This window comes from Phoca vitulina, unplaced genomic scaffold (assembly GCF_004348235.1).
Source record: "Phoca vitulina isolate PV1807 unplaced genomic scaffold, GSC_HSeal_1.0 scaffold82, whole genome shotgun sequence".
In the NCBI taxonomy this organism is placed as follows: Eukaryota; Metazoa; Chordata; class Mammalia; order Carnivora; family Phocidae; genus Phoca; species Phoca vitulina.
Window position 1 is genome coordinate 739,028 of NW_022589785.1, and position 22,564 is coordinate 761,591.

The following is a 22,564-nucleotide window of genomic DNA, read 5'->3' on the forward strand; positions in this document are numbered from 1 at the left end:
ACTTCTGGGGTCTCCAGGTTGTCCTCCTCAGCCCCCCTCACTTCTGTCAGGGCCCCTCATCCACGAGGCCTAACCCTCTTGTCCGGCCCCTAATATCCTCCCCACCCCTCGTACCTTATTCCTGTAAGGTTCTCCCACGTCTACAGCAAGAAGTGATTCCTTCCTGTTACCCAATCGGCCGTGTGACCTCGGGGAGCTTTCTTGGCCTCTCTGGGCCTCAGCATCCCCGTTTATCAAGTGAAGAGTTGGTTATGGAGGGCAAGGACACCCTATCATGGTGGTTGGGGGAGCAAGCGCTGATGTCAAACCACCCCAGTTCGAGGTAGGCCCAATGGACTGACGTCTGATTCCTAGCCCCATTGTGGACCACAGAATGGGGAGGCCAAAAATCTACTCATTGCTCTTGACATTTAGGGCTTAGACTCTCAGATCACGTGAGCAGCTCTGGCACGGACGGACGGGGCCTTTTGCATTATCACGATGCCATTCTTGGAGCTGCACTCTGGTTCCCATGCTCCCCAAATGGTAGAGCCTAGACTGGGACCCAGAAGCTTCCATCTGCAAAACCTTGGAGCCCTTGGAGCTGGTTTATCTGTGGACACCCTGGTTTTGTCGGAAGCCCTTTAGCTTGCTTGGTGAGGGTAGTTAGGGGTGTTCAGGGTCCCGTTTTGAGTCAGATGACCTCCAATGGAGACTTGATAGGAGACAAAGTGATGAGATACAGCGTCTTTTAGTTAGACAGTCTGGGATAAAAATGTTATGAGAGGTGCAAAAGGTGGCACACTGATTTATATTTTCATGGGAGTGGCATAGATTTGGAACTTGGTCTGCATAATTAAATATTGTTTCTCTCACTTGGAGCCTTTCTGAGCTGGCTTTTTCTTGTGGGGGAAAAAAAAGTCTTTGGGGGGTTGTTAGCATGCCCTCTCAAAACAAGAGAGGTTTCTTTAATCTTTTATTGATATCTGACTCTGTTTCCTTTTTCACCTTCCTGGGGACTCTGGCTGAACCTTGTCCTTGCGGTGGGGAAAATGGCTTTGTCTTACCTTGGCCATTTCCTGTGTGACCTTGTCAAATGATAGTGCCTCTCTGGGCCAGAGAAAGGCTGAGTTCCGAAGGAGTTCTTGGACTTATTCCTGAAGAATAGCTCCTATAGGGGCACCTGGGTGGCTCAGTTGGTTAAGCGTCTTCCTTCGGTTCAGGTCATGATCCCAGCGTCCTGGGATCGAGTCCCATGTTGGGCTCCCTGCTCAGCGGGGAGCCTGCTTCTCCCTCTCCCTGTGCCTGCCACTCTGCCTACTTGTACTCTCTCTCTGTCTCTCTGTCTCTCTGTCAAATAAACAAAATTTAAAAAAAAATAGCTCCTACAGACCCCATCTGTAAAACCAAGATGTGGTGACTCCAGCCTCCCCCTGGGGTTTCTGCCATCTATGACAATCTTGGCCTTCATCTGTGGGTTCTGCTCCTGTTCTTTTTTTTTTTTTTTAAAGATTTTATTTATTTGAGAGAGAGAAAGAGAGAGAACGAGCAGGGGTGAGTGGCAGAGGGAGAGGGAGAAGCAGACTCCCCGCTGAGCAGGGAGCCTGATGCGGGGCTCGATCCCAGGACCCTGGGATCATGACCTGAGCTGAAGGCAGATGCCTAACTGACTGAGCCGCCCAGGTGCCCCTCTGCTTCTGTTCTGAGGGTTTATATGGAAGGTTTCTGCTCTCTGATGGGGCTGGGGCTGTCCATGGAGTTTATGCAACCAGAAAATTCCATCTCTCTGGTCTTTCCCTGACACCTCTTGGGCAGAATCCTCCATTCTGGGCACTCAAGACCTTCCCAGTAGGGCTCCCCTGAGAAAGTCCCCATTTCTTCATACTTACATTGCTTCCCCCCAAGACTTACCTGTCTTGTGATGCTCCCTACCCCTCTACATCTCCTCATAGACATTAATTCATGTTCTGAAGCTCATTGCAAACGGCAGCCATTATCTTTCTAGGTGGACCAGCATTTTAGCGGGGGGCCTATGGACGATAGAAACCTCACTCTAATGATGGGAAATCAGGCAAAATGACTGTAGTGGGGAAGGATCTAGAAGGGAGCAACACTTCCTCATAGCTCTCTAAGTCTAATCAAAGTGTAGATGTAGCCGCCTCCTCGGTTTGCTGGGCCCCGGGTGGACTGATGTCTCCACGCCCGTAGTTTCCCTGCTCCCACTGTGGCTTCTAAGTTCACAGCGGCCCGAAGTGGTTCCATCTGGGCTTGGCTTCCTGTTGCCACGGTTACCCCACAGGTCACAGAGCTCAGTTCCGGGGGCTGATGGAACTCCCAGCCTGCTTCCTTGCGGTGAGGCCTGTGCTGGGCTCAGACTCCCACACTCGCTGGAGGTTAGACCCCAGGGCTGCTTCGGGTGGGGTGAAGCAGGTGTGTGAATCCATCTGGCCTCAGGCAGTTGGTCGGTCCGTGTGTTCCAGAAGTTCGGGTCTCCGTAGGAGCCATTCTTTGGCATCAGGTGGCCTGTTAGGCCAGGGACTCCTCGGAACCCTCTGTCACTGCCTGTCCCCACAGTCTACCCTGCCAGGTAGATGGGGGGCTAGCTAAGACAGCAGAGAAGCTGGATGCCGGCTGGCATTTGGGGCCGAATCACTCTGCCTCTCTGAACTTCAGCTTCCTCTTCTGTAAAACGGATATCATTACCATGTTTCTTGTTGAATTGTTACTACACGGACCCCACGGCAGAGCCCAGAACCCGGCACTCTGCGACCCTGGAGCATTATTACCCATAGGATGGTTCCCTTTCTAGGCGGCCAGTGGTGCCTCTTGAATGATGTCACCATCAGCCAATCAGAAAGCTCCTGGGCTCTTCCAACAGGAGAACTCCCTCATGTGACTCATGATGGGCTCTCTCGGGAGTCTGAGGCTTTGAATGACCATCTAGTGTTAAGATACATTGGATAGTCTTTGTAACAGGGGAGACTTTCTTCTCACCGGGGCCCAGGCCCCATGCCCAGCTCAGCCATTCTGACCATGCCCAGTTCCCTGGAGCCGTGGGGCTTTCTGTGTAGGCCGAGGGCAAGTGACCAAGGGCAAGTAACCACGGTCACATCTTATTGAGCCTTGGTAGAGCCTCCTCTACTGGTTTCCTCATCTGGGAGAGGGGTAGAAGCGCAAGGAACTGCATGGAATGATGTCACATCCTGGAGGTGTTTCTCACTCAGCGGTCACCATTGTGGAGGGGTAGATGGACCCCAAATGAGGCATTTCCTGATTCCCGGGACAGCCCCCAAGAGGACTGTCGAGTCTCTGTGTTTTTTGCTGGGGAAACAAATGAAGGCAAGACTGAATGTATTAATGTCCAGCCTTTTATCAATAATCACTGGGCTCTAACATAACTGATGAGTGCAGGAGCAAGGTGATATCCTGTAGGAGACGCAGTGTAGACTCTCTCGTTTGTGCAGATATATACTTCCATTCCTTCACCGATCAGTGACTATTAGACCCCAAACCTGGGCCTTGTAGATTTAAAGAGTCTTCGCATATATGGGCAAACCAGATAGATGAGATTTTTCTGTGATTCTATATGTTTTTTTCTTCTTTCTGCATCTGTATATGGTTTTATTCTACTCTGGTTTTCACCTCTGTATTTAATCGTGTTTTATATAAGTCTCCATTATTTTTGTGGAAACTCTATTTGAGCCCTAAAAGTTGCTCTCTGACATTCTAGATTCCTCCTGCATATCCACAACCTTACATAAAAGCACCGTGCGAAAACTTCCATCTCTCTCTCCCTCCCTCTCTTTCTCTCTCTCTGTCTCTTTCTCGTGCTTGCCGGCAGGCTCACTGCTTCTCTCCAGCCCTTGTTCCCCCCCCAAGCCCCAGGGCCCCCCCACAGTGCTGTGACATATGCTCTGCTTAAACAGGTTTGATATGCAGCTGGCCCAGGCCCTGGGGGAGTCCGTGTTTGAGAAGGGTCTTCGAGAGAAAGTGACCCAGGAGAACACCAGCGTCCGGTGGGAACTAGGCCAGCTTCAGCAACAGTTGAAGGTAAGGGATGGGGAGGGAATGGAGCCCTCTAGGCTCTTAGTTGCTGGCTTCCAGGAAACCCCCCTGTGCACCCAAGGTAAATAGTGACAGGGAGAGAACTCTGGAGGGGGTTGGGGGCAGGGGTATGCTAGTCCCCGCCAACCAGCTGAAGTCATGGGTCCCAGGGTGCCTTAATACAACAAACAGTGGTTGGAAGAGTGATCATCAGATGATCTGAGCACTTTCAAGGTACTCACCTGGGAGATAGGAGAGGCTGGGCAAAGAATGAGTTACTGTCACCCCATCCAGGGTCAGTGCCCCGTCCCATGCGGGCTCTAGTGCAGAGGGATTTTATTAAAATATGACACGGGCACTTTACTCAATAGCTCCCCATCCTTCTGTGGCTCCCTGCTACCCCCAAGAGAGATCTCAGCCTGGCATTCAGCAATTTCTTGATCTAGCCCAAAGTTCTTTGACCCTGGAGCTGACTTTCTAACCTGGACGAGTCATTTCTGGACACCTTGCCTCACTGCCCCAGTGTCTCAATCCCCTCCTTGGCAGATGCCCGGCTTACAAATGGGCAAACACTCCCTTTATGTGCTTTGAGGTCTAACTCTGGGGGCCGTGGTGTTGCTCCCCACAAAGCCCCCCACCCCTGCTTGTGTGAACTGTCCCAGGGAGCAGCCCTCTGTGTCGGCCAGGGTTTCCAGGCCGAGGTAGGGATGACAGGTTGTTCCCTGGTGATGGGACCTGTGGTCACACGACTCTGGATCTCTGCTCCCTTGATCTCTGTAGCAAAAGGAGCAGGAAACCTCGCAGCTGAAGCAGGAGGTGGAGACTCTGCAGGCCCATAAGCGGGAGCTGTTGGGGTTGTCCTCTCTGGGAGAGAACTGTGTAGCTGGCTTGAAGGAGAGGCTCTGGAAGCTGGAATCTAGCGCCCTCGAGCAACAGAAAATCCAGAACCAACAAGAGAACACCATCAAGCAGCTGCAGCAGGTAGGAGATCTCGGTCCCAGGTCCCATACTGGCTCTGGTGCGGAAGGGAGTTATTGAAATGCAACACCAGCACCTCACCTCGCACAGCGTCTCCTTATTCTGCTGTGGCTCCCTATCAACCCCGAGACCCTCTTAACCTCCACGCCTGGCATTTAGATCCTTCCTGATCTAGCCCACTCCTGCCGTCCTGTGAGGGCCAGACACCAGTATGATCCCCTCTTCATAGATGTGGAAGCTGAGGCTCGGAGACCCAGAGGGGGTGCCAGGGATGGATCTGGAGCTCGTGACATCTGAGTCCAGATCACCTGCTGCATGCACAGCACTGTGCACAACCTCCAGGAAGATTGGGGCACTGATCTTTGGGAAACACAAAACCACTAAGGGAAATAAGGCAGGAATAGCGACTCCGCTAATACCAGCACCCTTAATGAAGTTTCCGATGAAGATTTTCTTTGTAGGCTCCTTTGTTGATGTGCCCGCCTCATTCCACAAAGAATTCGAAGCAGCTTATAGAATGTATGCATCCTAAAACAGAAAAATTATAAATAAAACAATCCAAGACAGAAAAACATACACTAAAATAGACACCAAGGAGGTTTGGGGATGGCAGATACACAAAACATGTGATCTTATACCCTTAATGGTTTCAGCTCTGAAATTCCTGGTGGCCAGAGAGAAAAAGGAAATGTGAGTTGCGTGTTCTTTGCTATCCCAAGGTAAAAACAAACCAGATTTTCAAGTGGAAACAAAGCCTTTTCCTGAGACTTAGCTGGAAAGAAATTTCTCATGTGGCATTTCACAAGTGGCAATGATTTTGAAGTGGTTATAAGGCGGGGACCCCCTTTCCGAGAAAATCTGACTAGGTAGCATGAATATGTAGAGCAGATGAACTCTGAGCAGCTCTGGTTCAGTGGGGTGAGGGAGTGGGAAGGCAGGGGTGCCTGCCCTGGCTTCTCAGTTACTCTCACTCCACTGGCAAGGAACCTCCTAAGTACTGAGACCGGGTGTGGCGGGCATGGAGGGACAGAGTCTGAAGCAGTTCAGAAAACTGAGCTCCTTTAGCTCACTCAGGCTACGAGAATTTTTCAAGCGCCTACTTTGCATCATGCAAGGTGTGGATGCTAAGGATGCAGGTGTAAACAAGACATGGGTGCCTGGGTGGCTCAGTCAGTTAAGCATCTGACTCTTGATTTTGGCTCAGGGCATGGTCTCAGGGTCATGTGATCGAGCCCTGCGTCAGGCTCCATGCTCAGTGTGGACCTACTTGGGATTCTCTCTTTCTCCCTCTCCCTCAGTCCCTCCCCACCACTCTCTCTGTCTCTCTAAAAACAAAACAAAACAAGGCAGATGTGCCCTCTGCCTTCTGGAAGTTTATAGTCATGCTGAGTATCTTGAGAAAGTTTAATTTGCATCTCTGGTCTTGGGAGCAAGGTTGGGGGAACAATCAGGGAAGACTTCCTGGAGGAAGTGACATTTACTGAAGGATGAGTCCAAGTTGGCACCAAGAGAGTTCCATGCAGGAGGAATAGCTCATGCAAAGGCCTGGGGGGAGGAAAGTCCTGTGGCATTCAAGGAGCTGAAATATGGTCACATCCACATGGGGTCCTCCAGGCAGCTCAGTCTCTATGACCTTAAGCAAGCCCCCCTGTCTTCTCTAGACTTTAGTCTCCTCCTCTGTACAGAGAAAACTGGAGCCTTGTCAATCCCCTGGCTTCCCCCAGATCCAGCTAGGAATCCACGGAGGTTCATGAAGGAGGTGGAGTATCTTCGTAGATCATCTTAAGGAACGTGGAGAATGGCGCAGTTCGTATAGCAACCCAGAGTCAAGAATAAAGCGAGCATTTTGGAAAATTCTGAGTTCTTTAAGATACCACCAGGGGACCCCTCGGTGCTCAGGAGCAGAAATGTACTCCTGTGACCTCAGGGACTGGGAAGTTAATGCGTCCTTCCTAATTTTCAACCCTCAGCATACACAGAAGGCGAGGCTGACGCAGCACTTGAATCCGTCTTTAGCTTCGCCCAGAACCTCATGCCACACTGTGTCCTTGTAGACATCGGGAGATATTTATTGATCACAGTATAGCACTTTTTCCAGGGAATTTTATGTTAACTCATATAAGCTTGACATAAATTGTATTGCAGATGTCAGGAGTGTCCAAGAGGCTAGAAAAAAAATGAAAAAGAAATATTATATTTACTTGCTTAAGCTCCTCGTTTTGGATTATCTTCCCATAACCTCTGTCATTTTAAAGGAGGCGAGGAAGGAGGTTGACATTTAAAGTGAGCCTGTTTTATGCCAGGAACTGTAATAGGGGCTCTGTGGTACGCTACCTTTTGCCTCTCCACCATGGTCCTGCATGGTGGAGAATATTGTCAACATTTTAAAAGACCAAGATTGTTTTTTCCCAATTTAATTTCCATGTGAGGGACAGCAATTGTAACCTTCCGAAGGCTTGGTAGGGGGCTCTGGGTGGTGTGGTAAATGATCATAGTTTCTACATTGTAACCCATCTAAGGTATTGGGTTCCAAATGCTGCTCCATGACCAACGGCATTAGAGTACAGATAAATGGAAGCTTGGAAGTATAAATTCTTGGAGCCCGTACTCCAGAGATTCTGATCCGGTAGGTCTAGGGTGAAGCCCTGAAATGTAAATTTTTAAAAATAGCTTTATGTAATGCTAACACACCACAGAATTTGAGAAGCAAGAGCTTGGGTCAGTCCCTCAATTACAAAGATCAAGAAAGGAGCGTCTCGAACCGCCACAGGAACCCATGACATCTGCTTCCAATTCTAGAACCTTCTATACAATGTCACACAGTTTAAACATCCTGCACCGCAGGTGGCTCTTTGTTGGCTCTGAGCAAATTTTGGAGGTTCTCATTTAAAAGGGACACAGCTTTTAATTTTGTCTTCCAGAAAGGGAGAAGGGCAGTCCTTCCTGTCTGCTTTCAAAAGAGAGTCATAATCGTGTGCCAGACAATGTGCTAGATACTTAAGGCGGGCGATCTCATCGAATTCTCGTAAAGCATCCTGAGGTGGTGGTTTTCCACAGAGTAATCAGAGGCAAAGTGAATTGTCTAAGGTGACATTTTGGGCAAACGTTCTCCCTCTGCAGCCTTTCTTGTTTTCATGAATAAACTTTTGTTCTACCATCCATCCACCCACCTAGCCATCCATCCAAAAAACCCTCACTGATGCTTGCTCCAGGGATGACACATTTGTTTTGTGTTGAAAGTGTTGAGAAGGATCCTGAAGGAGTCTTCTGTCTAAAGTCAATGGGAAAGAGTGTGATTGATTAGTGATGCTTGCAATGACTGCAGGAAGGGATAGAGGCAGCACCTGGGCTATTTATCCATCATTTCTGACCTTCCTGGGTGCCTGGGGGATGACTTGACTCTCCTCCCCGCACTCCAGAAATGAAAAACGCAGGAGGGGGAATAACCAGTCTGACATGGTTGGTGTGGGTCGCCCTCATGTGCCTCTGTCCTTGCTGTCCGCCCCCCCCAGCTCCGCCAGAGGTTTGAGCTGGAGATCGAGCGGATGAAGCAGATGCACCAGAAGGATCGTGAGGACCAGGAAGAGGAGCTGGAAGATGTCCGCCAGTCGTGCCAGAAGCGGGTATGTGAACAGAAAGCAGAACTGTGCCCTTGGACCCTGGCAGGTCTGGTCCTGGTGCCATCTTCCTTTGCATGGGAGGCGGGGAGAGGGGTGGATTCTAGGGCCTGGGGACACACTGTTCCTGCAACCACCTAAGACCTTAGCTGTCAGGGGTGCTAGAGCAGAAATACCTATCTTAAATATGGTCCTAGAACTTCCAGAAGCTACTGGAACTGTCAAGCATCAGCACCCCAAGATGTCTGCCAAAAGCCCATAATGCCATGTAATTTTATACCTTGAGGAAGGACTTAACAGGTTTCAAGGAGGGGACTAGTCTCTTGTGGCTATTTCCTTTGCAAATAATTTCTTACACTTCATCCAAGCTCCTGCAGACATTTCAAACAGTGGGTAAGAAAGCAATAAATCCTTGCAATCGTACCACCTAGAAACCATCATTATTACTATTTTAAAAGTCATTTCATAGCTCTCTGTCATTGTACACACACGCATACATATTTATTGAGATATCATTTTCCCTAAATGGGGTCATGCTTTCTTGACGCCTGCTATTTCCCTCAGCGGTGTGTCCTGGGCCTTTTTCCATGTCAGTAAATACAGATCTAACTTACATATTTAAGAGCTTTAAAAGCAGTCCACCTTAGGCACGTGCTGTAATCTCTTCAACAAGTCCCCTGTGGTTGGGAATTGAGGATTTTCGGATTTTCTGTTACTCTAACCAATGCTGAGATAAACATTCTTACAGATGCATTGATTGATATGAATAGAAGATGCATCTCTTAAGTGGGATGGCTGGAAAGCTGTGGATTATGGCTCAGTGAACAGGTTTTCTCGCTGTGGGACCCCTCGAGGTCCTTCATCATCTCGTGGGCAGTTGGATCTCCAAGAAGGGGTGGAGTAGCATTTTCCAAAGCTGATTGCTGTTATAGGCTCCCTCGGTGGTCTGTCTGCAGAGGCCTCTAGGCTGTAGGGCTTGAGGGCCTGGGTGTTGGAATTCCCAGACTCTTGGTTTGGATCTCTGCCCTTCCACCTTAACAATGGTGCCATCTTGGGAAAGTGATTTAAAAGCCTTCACTGCTACTTAAGTCCATGCTCTTCCTGGACTCCTTGCTCTGTATCCAGCGCTGGTCACTCAGAGCCCGTTTATAAGACACACAAGAAAGCCAATGTCACTGCTTTTCATTGGAGTCATGGAGTCAAGTCATGCTTGGGTCAGGTCTCAATGTCATCAGCTACCAAGTGTGGGGCTATTTATTGGAGGAACCACACAACCTTACTAATAAGCTTCACTGTTCTCATCTGTAAGATAGGATAATGTGACTACTTGCAGGGTCACAGTGAAGACTGAGGGAGATCTCAGATGGGGAAACATTGCAGCAGTTTTGTAATGGAATCCTTGTTTGTTGGAAACTTACAAGCAATAGTGGATTTCCAGCAGTGGGCCCTGCAGAAGAGCCAATGAACCAGCCGGGTGGTTCCCTTGCTCCTGGATGTGATTCGTCCATCCAAGAGAAGGAGGGCATGGGGCCTTGGCGCCCTGCAGAGCCCACAGCCAAGCATCCTCCTGGGCAGGACTGAAGGGCGTCTTGGTGATTGTGAGAACCTCGGCAGGAGATGGGAGTCTCGCTGAGCACATCCTCGGGCAGATCAGACTGCCTTGGTACCCTGCCCTTACTCCAGGGAAGTGTTTGAGAGCTGAGCCCAATCTTCACCAGTGGATGCTGCTGCATCTGCTGCCTGTCCTGCTCTTCAAATACTCCTTTTGGGGTCCCCCTAAACTCAGTCCCTCTGGGGCTTTACATGGATTCATCCCGAGGAATCAAGCGCATTCCTTCCCAAACTCCCCAGGGTTGGAAAGAAAGTCAACGATTTTGGACTCATCCAGACCTGTGTGTCCCTGAGTTAAGTCTCAGAACTTCCCTGAGACTCTATTTTCTGATCTAAGACATACAAGCAATGATAGAAAATATTCTGCCCTCCTCTGCTATTGTGAAGAGGAGATAAAAGAATGGGCAGTAGCTTGTAAACTGTAAAGTGCTGGGAGTTTGCATCAAGGGGTCAGTTTCTGCTTTTTCTCCGTTCTTACATATCTGGGAGAAATGAATGGGATTCTTTGAACACCCAGTGAGCACCGTGCACCCAGATGGGTTCTTGTTGTCCGTCAGCTTTCTTGCTCCTCTGAAGGATTCTGTGAGGTTTGTGGTCCTGGTTCACAGATGAGAAAACCAGAGTTCAAAATGGTGAAGTGAGTTGCCCAAAGTTACCTAGCGGGGAAGTAGCCAAGCTAGGACTTGAAGCTTAGGTCTGTCTCACTCCCAAGCCCTCTTACTGAAAATGCTAGATTTAAATTCTTTTTCTTTTGCAAATGTTTGGACCGTGGAAGGCCATTTTAGGAAGCATTGATAGAAGTCAGCCTTGGGCAATGCCGCATCCTAGTGCTTCCTGCACATGAATTTGCCAAAGGCTCTGATAAGTCTTGCACTGAAGAACCCGTTAACTCAGTGATCCCCACACTCATTCTAGCATGGACTTTCCTCCACCTACGTACCCATCACGCCATGGGGAGCCATCCTGCAGAACACACTCCAGAAAACTTTGCCTGGCTTGATACAGAGTCTTTATTATTTTGTGTATTTTTCAAAATGTGTTTTAGCTTTGCCAGCCTCCACTCTAAAAGCAGATATGAGCAGAGGGCCTTGTGTCTCTCACTCTTAAAGTTTTGAAATGGACTTGCTTTTTACATAAGTGGCCATCAATCACTAGTTTGACCTCCATGGGCCAGGAGATGGAAGCCCTCTGTCCCTGCCCCTATGCCCTTGTGTGAAGGTTGCACAACTTCTGGTGCATTCTAAAAGTGTCTCAAAGCATCATGAGTGCCCTGAGCCAGGGCCCCGATGAAGTGGAGATGTGACCCCGGCCTTCCTGAGGCTTTTGCATGGACAGATTTATAAAGGGAGAGAGCAAGGTCAGAGAAAGGTACTTTTCTCTTGATGGCAGACACTTGGACTTCATCTAGCGCCTGCTCTGCTCCATCTATCTCTCGCTGTGGCAGGAAATCAATTGTTTTAGCGACCTGGGTGGGAATGGTGATGGCTGTCTGGGGTGGCAGAAGAGCTGGTGTCAGGAGGTAGAACGCTAACTGCTCTTAGCGGCAACCGACTTAGGAGTAGGGGCCTTAGAACGTCTCTCTGACTCAGTTTGCCCACCTATGCAATAGGGTCATTAACACAGCATGGAAAGGGAGGAAGAAGGGGTGGGCAAGGCAGCATATAGGAGAAGGGCTGGCGGGGAAGAGGGTGTGCAAAGGGGTTATCATGGGGTATTCACTTTAGTGGAGAACACCTGCCTTTGCTGGGTGATTAGAGAAATCAGAGCCAATGAAATGAAATGAGTTGCCCGGAGCCAAATGTCTTAGTCTGTTTGGACGGCTATAACAGAGTATCACAGACCAGGGGCTGAGAGGACAAACATTCATTTCTCGCAGTTCTGGACATTGGGGAGTCCAAGATCAAGGTGCCAGCAGATTGGGCCTCTGGTGAGGGCCCTCCTCCTGGCTTGCACACAGCTGCCTTCTTGCTGTGTCCTCAGGTGGTGGAGAGAGACAGAAGAAGCAAGCTCTCTGCGATCTCTTCTTAGAAAGGCCCTGATCCCAGTATGGGGGCTCCACTCCCCCAGATCTCATCTAAACCCAGTTATCTCCCAGAGCCTGCGTCTTCAGATAATACTGCGCAGGGGGGTTTAGAATTTCAACATAGGTATTTGGGAGAGACCCGAACATGTAATCCATAACACCGAGTAATGGCAAATGCAAACTTCTTCCTCTTTTTTTTTTTTTTTAATGGAGTCACAGTCTATTTGATAAAGAAGGTGGCTACATTTTAATATGTTGGGTATAATGTTGCCCAGAGCCTTAAAAAGTTAGAGTGCCAAGATTTGCAGCTATTCAGGCAAGGTCATGGCTTAGTAAGGAAACAGCTGTTGGGGAGTGGGCAAGGAACTGTGGGGCGAGGGTTTCACGGTGAGTGGCGGGGGCTCCCCATCATTGGCCAGCTATCCCCAAGTTCTTAGGCTCCTGAGTTCTCCAACAGAGACACCCACTTCCTAATCGCTAGGGCGGCCTTTGTGGAACAGGGCAAGGGGCTGCGAGCTTCACATCCCGCACCCCCCAGATGGTCTCCCTGCCTTGTGGGTTTTGTCCAGATGGGAGCTCATTTAGCCTATGTCTGCATCTGCCCTTTGTGCCCGCAGCTCCGCCAGCTCGAAATGCAGCTGGAGCAAGAATACGAGGAGAAGCAGATGGTCCTCCACGAGAAGCAGGATCTGGAAGGCCTGATTGGAACCCTCTGTGATCAGGTAAGAGGGAAGCCCCAGCAGGCGTTTGGGAGAACACATTCCCTGCCTCTAGGCCCTGTTCAGAGAGATGGATCCAAGGGGGAGGACAGCTCAGTAAGTCCTCAGGAAAAGCCAGAGGCCAGTCGGTTCAGCCAGCCTCCACCAGCTCCTCCCAGGTGCCCTCTGGCCCATCAATTCCAGCCCTGTCCACACTCACTGCTCTTCAAAGGAGACCTTCTGGGGTCCACACACAGCAGGGTTCTTGGAAGGACCACGAGAATAAACAGAGTGCGCCTAGCCAGAAGGGACAGACGAGGTCGCCTTGCCTTCAGCAACTGTCAGGGAGGGAGGGTAAGCAGCCCTAGCTTTAAGGGGGTGAATGTGAATGGCGACTGTGTTCACAGCTGGCCTCGTGAGAACAAGACTTCTGCTAGAAGGCTCAGAGTCGAGCAAATGTAGCTTGAAACCCTCGCTGGGGCCACTTCTGTCTACATGGCTTTGGGTGAGCTAATGAACTGCTCTGAGCTTCTGGAGGGCAGAGCCCCGCCGGGAGGTTGCCATGGCTGTATACCAAGGTTTTCAACTGCGGCACTGTGGACATTTCAAGCCACATCGTCCTTTGCTGTGGGGAGGCGGTCCCATGCCCCCTAGGATGCTGAGCAGCATCCCTGGCCTCCACCTACCAAATACCAGCAACATACCATCCCCCCTTCGTTGTGACAACCAGAAATGTCTATAGCCATGACCAAATGTCCCCTGAGCACAAAATCAACCTCCGTCTTTGCAAAAAATTCACAGCTGTAAATAAAGGAGCCCACAGAGCCCAGCACCAGCTCTTGATTTCCCAGGTGAGAGGAAGCGCTCCTCCATCGCCCAGATATTCCTTGCCCTGCCTGTGCTGCCACTACATGAAACCCCAACATCGGAGAGATGCCTGCGGCTTCGATAATTTCTTTTAAAGTCGCAAGGAGTGTATTTTAAGGTCTTTGCTTAACGGGCATGCACTGTGTTTTAATTAGCAATGATCTCACTGTCTATCAGCAGAGTTATTCTTTCTGGTCACCAAGGAATGTGGACCCTTCTTCAAGCCATCACCCTAGCGATTAGACAAATAGGTGCTCATTATGTATTTTTAAAAATATTTTATTAATTTATTTGACAGAGAGAGAGTGACAGCGCAAGCAGGGGGAACAGGAGAGGGAGAAGCAGACTCCCCGTGAGCAGGGAGCCTGATGCGGGGTTCAATCCCAGGACCCCGGGATCATGACCTGAGCTGAAGGTAGATGCTTAACCAACTGAGCCACCTAGGCACCCCTGTATTTTTTTTTTAATTGATTGAGTGAATCTTAGAGCAGGACCACCATAGCATTGAGTGTCTGGGTTGGAAGCTGAAGGAATCCACAGGAAAGCTTTATCATCTTCCTGCTCTGAATTTTCTAGTATCTCAGCCAAGCAAACCAGGCCATTGAGTGCAAAGCCATTGGGGTTACTCTTTCTTTAGCATTAGTGCAAGAGAGCCCAGCCCAATATTTGATTCTAGAATGATAGTGGGAAGTCACCAGGAGAAGGTGGCATTCTATTCAGCATGGTCCACTGGAGGAAACAAAGTAGGTAATCCAGTAAAGAAAGGTATTTATAGATATTGCTGAAATGAAACATTTTCTGTGGAAACAGAAGGTGACTTGAAATGAATAAAATGCTAATTTCATGTTAGCCACCAAGCTGGAACCTTTAAATAAATGATCACATTTGGTAGTTTTTAATGTTTTATTAAGACATTTGCCAAACACAGGGAAAAGTAGAATGAATAATATAATCAATGCTTATGCACCAAGCACCCAGGGTTCACATAAATTAAAAATCTGTGGTATCAGATTCAGATACTTTTAAGGAAAGAAAACATACTTAAATGTTTGTTTAACATTTGAGTGCCTGGGTGGCTCAGTCGTTAAGCGTCTGCCTTTGGCTCAGGTCCTGATCCCAGGGTCCTGGGATCGAGTCCCACATCAGCTCCCTGCCCTGCGGGAAGCCTGCTTTTCCCTCTCCCACTCCTCCTGCTTGTGTTCCTGCTATCGCTATGTTGGCGGCTTTGTTTCTATTCCTAAAGCTCCCACTCCTTCCTCCTTCCTTCTTCCTTGCTCCCTAGAGGAGACTATCATCCTGTGGTTGGAGTATGGAATTCCCTGGCATATGTATTTGAACTTTAACCACATATAGTAACATGATTCTGCAACTTACTTTGTTGCCTTTTGTACCATGTTTGGAGACCACTCCATGATAATACGTGGAGCTCTAATTCATTCATCTTTTTTTTTAAAGATTTTATTTATTTATTTGACAGAGAGAGACACAGCAAGAGAGGGAACACAAGCAGGGGGAGTGGGAGAGGGAGAAGCAAGCTTCCCGCGGAGCAGGGAGCCCAATGCGGGGCTCAATCCCAGGACGCTGGGATCATGACCTGAACCAAAGGCAGATGCTTAACGACTGAGCCACCCAGGCACCCCTAATTCATTCATCTTAACTGCTACACAATATTCTTTTTATTTTTTATTTTTTATTTTTTTAAAGATTTTATTTATTTATTTGAGAGAGAGAGAGACAGCGAGAGAGGGAACAGAAGCGGGGGGAGTGGGAGAGGGAGAAGCAGACTTCCCGCGGAGCAGGGAGCCCGATGCGGGGCTCGATCCCAGGACCCTGGGATCATGACCTGAGCCAAAGGCAGACGCTTAACGACTGAGCCACCCAGGCACCCTATTCTTTTTATTTTTAATTCCATTCTTCTGCTGGTGGATATTTAGTTGTTTCTGTTCTAAGACATAAAACTGCCTTGCCTATTCTTACGTATGTCTCACTGTGCCCATGGGCAAGAGTTTCTCCAGAGCATATATATATTTTGAGATTATGTTTTTAGGTGCATCTAAGTTTATTATTGTTTTATTTCCTTAGCAGATTGTTCCTTTGATTATGATATGGTCCCTCTTTTCTCCATGAATGATTTTTGCCTTATTTTATTTTTCTTGATTTCTTTTTTTTTTTTAAAGATTTTATTTATTTATTTGACACAGAGAGACATAGCGAGAGCAGGAACACAAGCAGGAGGAGTGGGAGAGGGAGAAGCAGGCTTCCAGCAGAGCAGGGAGCCCGATGTGGGACTCGATCCCAGGACCCTGGGATCATGACCTGAGCTGAAGGCAGATGCTTAATGACTGAGCCACCCAGGCACCCTTGCTTGATTTCTTTTAGTTGGTTTGCCTGCAAGACCTTATTTATTTATTTATATATTTTTTAAAGATTTTATTGATTTATTTGAGAGAGTGAGAGAGTGCATGAGCACAAGAGGGGAAAGGGGCAGAGGGAGAGGGAGAAGCAGACTCCCCGCTGAGCAAGGAGCCCAGCATGGAGCTCGATCTCCCAACCCTGAGATCGTGACCTGAGCCGAAGGCAGACACTTAACCCACTGAGCCACCCAGGCACCCCTGGCAAGACCTTTTTTAAATCCCTTCATGTTCAACCTTTCCAAATGTATGTGTGTGTGTGTGTGTGTGTGTATGTGTGTGTGTGTGTGTGTTGTTTAATTCAGTGTGTTAGTCTTAAATTTTTTTTTTTAAGATTTTATTTATTTATTTGACAGAGAGAGAGTGAGAGAACAAACTGGGAGACAGAGGGAGAAAGAGAAGCAGGCTCTCTGCTGAGCAGGGAGCCCAATGTAGGACTCAATCCCAGGACCCTGGGATCATGACCTGAGCTGAAGGCAGCCGCTTAACCGACTGAACCACTCAGGCGCCCCAGTCTCAAACTTTTTATAGGAGAATCTAATTCATTTACATTTAGTGGAATGACTGATATATGTGAAGTTATTTATATTCTCTTATTTTGTGTTCAGTATTTGTTGGCTTATTGTCCCCTTTCTTTTCTTCTTCTTTTATTCCTTTCTTGCTTTTGAAGTTTTTTTAGTATTAAAGATTTTTATTTATTTATTTGAGAGAGAGTAAGAAAGAGAGAGAGTGCACAAGCTGGGGGAGGAGCAGAGGGAGAGAGAGAGAATCTCAAGCAGACTCTGTGCTGAGCACAGAGCCCAGTGTGGGACTCAGTCCCAGAACCCTGAGATCATAACGAGCTGAAACCAAGAGTCGGATCCTTAACTGGCTGAGCCACCTAGGTGCCCCATAGATAACTATTTAATTGTAGTTTTTTGTTACATACTGTATTTGATTTTTACAACAATTCTGTGGGAAAGGTATTATTAGTTCCTTCTTATAAGTGATAGAATTGAGGCTCAAAAGCTAAAGCAAATTGCTCAAGATCATATAGCTTGTTAGTGGCCTAAGTGGATTTGTAACGGAGTCTGTATTATTTGAAAGCCTGTATTTTTAAAATCTAGCACTGTGCTGCTTAAAAATGGTTAAGGTCCAGTTAATTAGAAACAACGTTTTTTTGACCATGTTGATTTTTTTCAGAATGTTATCCATTCTCTCTCTTAGCCTCAATCTCCCCATCTATAAAGTGGTTGATTATCCTTACCAGCATTTCAAGATTATATTTTTAAAGTGCTCAGAGAGATCCTTGACAACAGACATTTAACAACTGCCCCAGACAATTTGGCTTTATGATAAATGGTGAAACAGTTGAGATTTGAATACGGTTGCCCACAACAACACTAAACATCATTTAGATTTATTGGTTAATTATTCACCAGCTTTATCCAAATTTGGATCTTTGTGCTACAGAATGCAAACTTGCGGAATGACATTTATTTCCCATTAACCTAATGAGCTCTCCCTCTCTCTCTCTTTTTTGCTCTCCTTTCCTGTACCAATTCATTATGAAGGGGAGGGTGACTTGTCTGAGGTTTTTGTTGTGAGTTGGGTTTGCAAAGATCCCTCTGGAAAGGAGACGGGTGGCAGCATTTTCAGGGTCTTCCTGGCAGGGATGGTGGTAATATCTGAGCCGTGGTCAGTGCCAACATCAAGGAATGTCCCTGATGCCAACCTGCCCTGCAGGAGAATGAATGCTCTTTCTACTCTGGGATGTGTAAAGAGCAAGAACAGATAAAAAAGAAAAAAAGAAGAGAGATGCTGAGTATGCTGCTTGAATGCAATCATGGTAACGAACCTGGGCTCGAATTAGTGAATCATGATTCAGGTTCCCCTAAGGCACTACGGTGCAGTGGTTAAAGACTTTGCATTCTAATGCTGAGCTGCCTGGGTTCAAATCCCCGCTGCATAGCCACGCCATCACCTTGAGTAGATCACTTACTCTATGTCAATTTCACCAGCTCTACCTCCATTTTCCCATGACAGTACATAAGAGTCTCACCTTGCTCACAAGACATGAGCTGGCCCCAGGTAACTTCTCTTGCTCTGCGATCTGCCCCACCTCCATGTTTTATGCCCTCATGCTAATCACTGGAACCAGAGGCACCAGACTTTCTCAGCCCTCTGTCTTTGCTCATGGCATGGCTTCTTCTTGGAATGTTCTTCCCATACCTCACCTGGCTCCCACTTACCTAAGATTCTTCCTGATCCCATCTAAGCCTGAGCTGGCTGATGTTCCTCTCTGTTTCCATAACACCTTCCCTTAAATTAAAGAGCAAAACCTACCTCTTTTATCATCCATTTCACTGAAATCACCTCTTTCCAGTCAGGACAACTGGATTCCTATCATCCGAACTCTGCCACTCAGTGGAGGCGGGATCTTGGGCCAATTACTTCCCCCTCTGTAGGCTTCAGCTTCATCATCTGTAAAATGGGAACTGTAATACTACACACCTCATAGATTCTTCATGAGGACCAAACGTGTTAAGTCCCATAAAGGGTTTAGAACAGTGTCTGACACTTAGAAAGCTCTCTATAAATGTAAGCTGTTTCTGCTTTTATAAAGGCAATAGAAATTATAATGTCTATTTTTAAGAGATTGTCACAGGAGTTAAATGTAATAACATGTGACAAAGGGCCTGGCACAATGTCCAGTTCTGATCTCAGCTCAGCAGGTGAGATTATGTTATATATATATGTATATATGTATACACACACACACACACACACACACACACACACACACACACACACATATATATAGGACCAACATTTAAAACTTAAAGCAATACCTTTGAGAACAAAGAGGCTAGATCTGAAGAACCAACTCATTTTTCAAAGAATTCCGAACTGGGAGCAGAGAAATAGTAATGCAGAATCTAGAGGAGTGCGTTCTAGGTCATCAGACAATACTCATAATTCTTTATATTTATAAAGCGCTTGACAGCGTACGAAGTGTTCTCTGGTCCATTATCACGCCTGATCCTTGTCTTATCTCAACATGGAGGATAGAGTTTTTATTTTTTTTACCTTATTTTTATAGATGAGTTGCCTTGGGTTCAGGGAGGTGACCCGATGCAGCCATACACCCCTCTGCTAGCAAATGGCGAGCCAGGGTTTAGAACCTGGGCCACCCCGTTCCAAACCCCACCTTCTTTCTAGAATATTCCAGGGCATTGGGAGCATCCCAGGAAATGGTTCTGGAAAGGCACAGGTATCCAGGTGTGTAGAAATTGGGTCTTACGGCTGACACAGCTACACCGCGTTTTCTTGAAAACTCCCCATCTGATCGACGGTGCCGTCTCTCCGCTGGTCTCCTGAGGAGGCCAAGAAGGGGGCTGTTCGTTTCTTTCTGAGTTTCAGAGATGCTCCGATGGTGCTTTTCCCATCAGCGCCATTTCTAGGGGAGACCACGGGCTGTCAGTGTTTCGTGTCGGGCCTCTGGGGTAATCTTGCACCTGACTCCGTTCACCTCAGCCTGTACTGGCAGCCCCTGGGGGTTGTCGCCCTCCTGGCGCCGAGTCTAGAATGTGGCTTCTGCAGGAGCAACTGGACAGCTACCCACTTGGAGGGCCTACACATTCAGGATGCTGGGGGAAGGAAGGTGCTCGCTTCTGGGTTGCATCCCTCTGCAGAAAATGGCCTCGCGCCTTAACCTGGCAAAGGAGACCAGCTCAAGGGACAGAAAAACTTGATTTAGACCTCCAGAAACAGCACAGCTATTTTTAATACTATTTACTGAGGTGCAACATACATGCTGGGAAGCATAGTGTACCTCACTCTACGGCTCAATGAATTTGCATGAACTCAGAGATGCAGCACCCACAGGAAGAGCATGAATAGTCCCTCGGGAGTCTCCGGCCCTATCCAGTCTCAGCCCCGGCTGGGTAATTGCTGTCCTCACTTCGGTCACCAGAGGGCCTCACCCGACCTGTAGGCTCTTACAAAGTGAGGAGAGGCCATATGGATGACTCGGGTGCAAAAGGTGAGACCCAGTGACTTTGGATGTCTTCAGGCTGTGAAGACAGCAGTGAGCGCAGCTCATATTCGTGTGCCTTTACTATGAGTCAGGCCTTCGGCTAAACACCAACTTAATTCCCATAGCAGTCCCGTGTGGTTGATGCCATTCCCATTTTGCAGATGTGGAAACTGAGGCTCAGGGAGGAGAAGGGTCTTGTCCAGGGTCCCACAGTGTGAGAGGCAGGGGCAGGATTTGAAGCCAGGGAAGCCTGGTTCTGGAGAACTCGGACCCTGTCCAATGCTCTGCCGTCTTAGCTCACAAGAGCCTTCCCTTGGCTTCCAGATCGGCCATCGAGACTTTGACGTGGAGAAGCGTCTTCGGAGGGACCTCAGAAGGACTCATGCGCTATTGTCAGACGTGCAGCTCCTTCTGGGGAGCATGGAGGATAGCAAGACGTCGGTCAGCAAGGAGGAGCTGGAAAAAGTGCACAGCCAGGTGGGTGTCATGGGGGCCCCTTAGGACCAGGCTGGGGGGGATGCTGCAGCCGGCCAGGGGATGGTGGCTCTCGGTCCCAGGTATGGGTGTGGCCACATCACCGACTTTCACAGACCTGCATGGAGATGGGAGACACCGAGGGGCTGGGCGGGTCACATGGAGGTGGTCGATGAGGAGCAGGGGTTTATAAGGGATGGACGAGTTCAGTTCCCTTCCTCAGGGCTGAGGCAGAATGCATCTCAAGGACGTGGGCAGATCGGGGGCCTGGGGCAGGATGGCTGCGTGCGGCGCATGAGCGTGTGTGCGCGCATGGCTGTGTGTGGTGGCCGCCTAGGCTGAGTATGAAACAAACAGTAATCGTGCCTTAAAGCAGAGCTCGAACCACCACCACCACCAACAGCACCGATTAGAACGGTAATGATGTTGATCTCTGGCTGTCACCTTCAGGAGCGCCCACCATGTCCCACTTACGCTATACAGGATGGCCCATCGAGTTCCCCAGAGAGCCGAGGGAGACGGCAGAGAGGGGAGGAGACCCACCCAGAGTCACACAGCTAGAAAGTGTCAGAGCCAGGATTCGAACTCAGGGCTCCACCCTCCCCGGCTGCCTCAGAGGAGGACCGGAGGCGGGTGGGCGGTGAGGCCAGGCAGAAGCCGAGGACCTCCGGAGGTGGGACGGGCTCGGGCTGGGCCAAGTGCAGACGGCGCGGCCCAGGGCGGCAGGTGTTGAGAGATGTGAATGGGTCCGATCCAGCAGCGGGGTGGGGGACCTGGGGAGCGAGGTCTCAGAGCGGGGACTCAGGACTTGTTTCCTGTGCCCGCGGGGAGCTGGAAACAATGCAGGGAAGCTCAGAGCCCCAGTGGGGATGTTGCTCACATGCTTCTAACGCACGCCTCCTGTGGATAAAACCATTTGCACCAAAGCCAGGTGTGGGGAGATGGAAAGCATTTCCCACTGCCTTCACCGCCTCACCTTCTCAGAGTGTTGCCTTCCCTTCTTCCTCAATCTCCGGCCTTCTCTCATGAGGCCTCAGGCCTGCCACGTGGGCTGTGCATGTGTATCTTCACAGAGATTATCCCCAGAAGCTCGGATGGGTTATCTGTACTTTTTGTACTCTCAGGCAAAACTGTATACTTCCTGATGGCAAAACTATGCTTTATTTGTGTCTCATGATGCCTGTCCAGTTCACTGCGCATAATAAATACTGAATAAATGCCTGCCTGTTGAATTCAGTGGACTCATTCACCTAATGAGGAAATGAAGGAACAGAGAGGGTGAGAGATTTGCCTGAGGTCACACAGCCAGTGAAAGGCAAAGCTGGGCCTTGAACCCACATTCCCTGACTCGCCTGGGTGGCTCAGTCGTTAAGCGTCTGCCTTCGGCTCAGGACATGATCCCAGAGTCCTGGGATCAAGTCCCATGTTGGGCTCCCCGCTCTTCGGGAAGCGGGAAGCAGCAGAGTCTAGAAACTGGATCTAGAGGCTTCTTCACTTCCTGTCTCTGGTGTCAGTTTCCCATCTGTAAAATGAAAGATTGCAGGTAGAGATTATAGCCTGTGGGAGAAACCCCCTCCTTTTTTTTTTCCAAACTAAATTCTAGGCTTGATTCAGATTTTGTGAGTTTCTCCATTAATTCTTTTTCCTGTTCCGGGACCCAACCCAGGGCATGACCCTGTGTTTGCTTGTCCTGCCTGCCCAGTCTCCTCTGGTCTGGGACAGTTTCCCAGTCCTGCCTTGCTTTTCATGACCTTGACAGGTTTGAGGAGTACTGGCCAGGTATCCTGGAGAGCGTCCCCCTAATCTGGGTTTGTGTGATGCTTTTCTCATGATTGGACCAAGTT

General features: G+C 48.7%; 1 protein-coding gene across 1 annotated transcript in view; it reads left to right on the forward strand.

Annotated features, from left to right (window-relative positions):
* Nucleotides 1–22,564, forward strand: part of MYO18B (myosin XVIIIB) — a 232,537-nt gene that overhangs the window by 120,884 nt on the left and 89,089 nt on the right. Inside the window, exons 29-33 of the mRNA XM_032395173.1 lie at nucleotides 3,906–4,029; nucleotides 4,804–5,004; nucleotides 8,514–8,624; nucleotides 12,870–12,974; nucleotides 20,571–20,723. Of these exons, the coding sequence (XP_032251064.1) occupies nucleotides 3,906–4,029; nucleotides 4,804–5,004; nucleotides 8,514–8,624; nucleotides 12,870–12,974; nucleotides 20,571–20,723 (694 nt within the window). The remainder of the gene's footprint in view (nucleotides 1–3,905; nucleotides 4,030–4,803; nucleotides 5,005–8,513; nucleotides 8,625–12,869; nucleotides 12,975–20,570; nucleotides 20,724–22,564) is intronic.